Source organism: Galeopterus variegatus, unplaced genomic scaffold (genome assembly GCF_000696425.1).
Source record: "Galeopterus variegatus unplaced genomic scaffold, G_variegatus-3.0.2 Scaffold4441, whole genome shotgun sequence".
NCBI classification, from domain to species: domain Eukaryota; kingdom Metazoa; phylum Chordata; class Mammalia; order Dermoptera; family Cynocephalidae; genus Galeopterus; species Galeopterus variegatus.
In genome coordinates, this window is record NW_007730552.1 from 172,017 (window position 1) to 173,069 (window position 1,053).

At 31.4% G+C, this 1,053-nt stretch overlaps 1 protein-coding gene across 1 annotated transcript in view; it reads right to left on the reverse strand.

Annotated features, from left to right (window-relative positions):
* Positions 1 to 1,053, reverse strand: part of NAA35 (N(alpha)-acetyltransferase 35, NatC auxiliary subunit) — a gene marked incomplete at its 5' end in the record, with an annotated part of 66,928 nt that overhangs the window by 60,053 nt on the left and 5,822 nt on the right. The window contains one exon of the mRNA XM_008587573.1: positions 749 to 832. Within this exon, the coding sequence (XP_008585795.1) occupies positions 749 to 832 (84 nt within the window). The remainder of the gene's footprint in view (positions 1 to 748; positions 833 to 1,053) is intronic.

Here is a 1,053-nt window from a genome sequence, read left to right on the forward strand (position 1 = left end):
TTAATACAGGATGTCCAAATCCTATTATGATAGAAATTGCTTTTTTTACTCACATCTGTATCTTGCAGGATCCATTAGAAAACAATAGGAAACATTTCTGGTTTACTTTATTAATCTAATTTTTTGAAAATAAAAACCAGAGATGCAGTCAACTGGAAAATGAAAAAAATTTCAATAGTTCTACTATGTCATTCATCAAAGTGGGGGGAAAAACAACAGGAAAAAACAATCACAGAAGTTAGGTCAATGTTAAATGCTGGATCTGTACTTACCACTTAAGAAATCATCATAAATTAGTCTGTAATTGACTTGGGTTAATGCAAAAATAAGTAAAAGAAAAAATATTCACCAATTAGGGCTTGCTTTTGGTTCTATACAAATCCAACTTAATTATTTAACTGAAGGGACGAATAGTCTACCTAAAATTCTCAATTTTCTTTCTCCTTTTCGACTCAAAAAATATGACAATCCACAAGCAATTTCAGCTTTTATTGTTTTATTTACCAAGTAATATAAAATTTTATTTTTATATCAACAACAGACAAGGATATTTATGGAACAGAATATAAAACTCATGTGACTTCTAGAGAAAAATTATCAGTTACTCTGAGGTAAATATACCAGACGCTAAGTGCTGTGTATCTGAGGTCAGGAGCACTTCAATGGAAAAGTCTCAGAATTGCTTCAGTAAGGCATTACATCCCCAAATCACTAAAACAGGGAGACAAATTATAGTAAACGCCCTTACCTCTTTCTTAGTAAAGGCTATAAGCACCGTCAGTAACACTCGAGTAAATTTCACTCTGCTGAATACTGCTAAACATTGTTGATGCTAAAAAACAAGAAAGGACTAGAAGTTAAAAGATGCAAAGCCTGTCAAAGAAACCTTATTTTAAATATATCTTAACTCCTGCATCTCAATGTTCATAACTTACTACATTACACACAACTTCACTTACAGGCTTTTTAAAGGTGTGGAAAAGAAAACAAAGCCGACTCTTTTGAAATAGAAATATAAAGAAAAGTTTCTATATCAACAGGACTGGTTTTTTT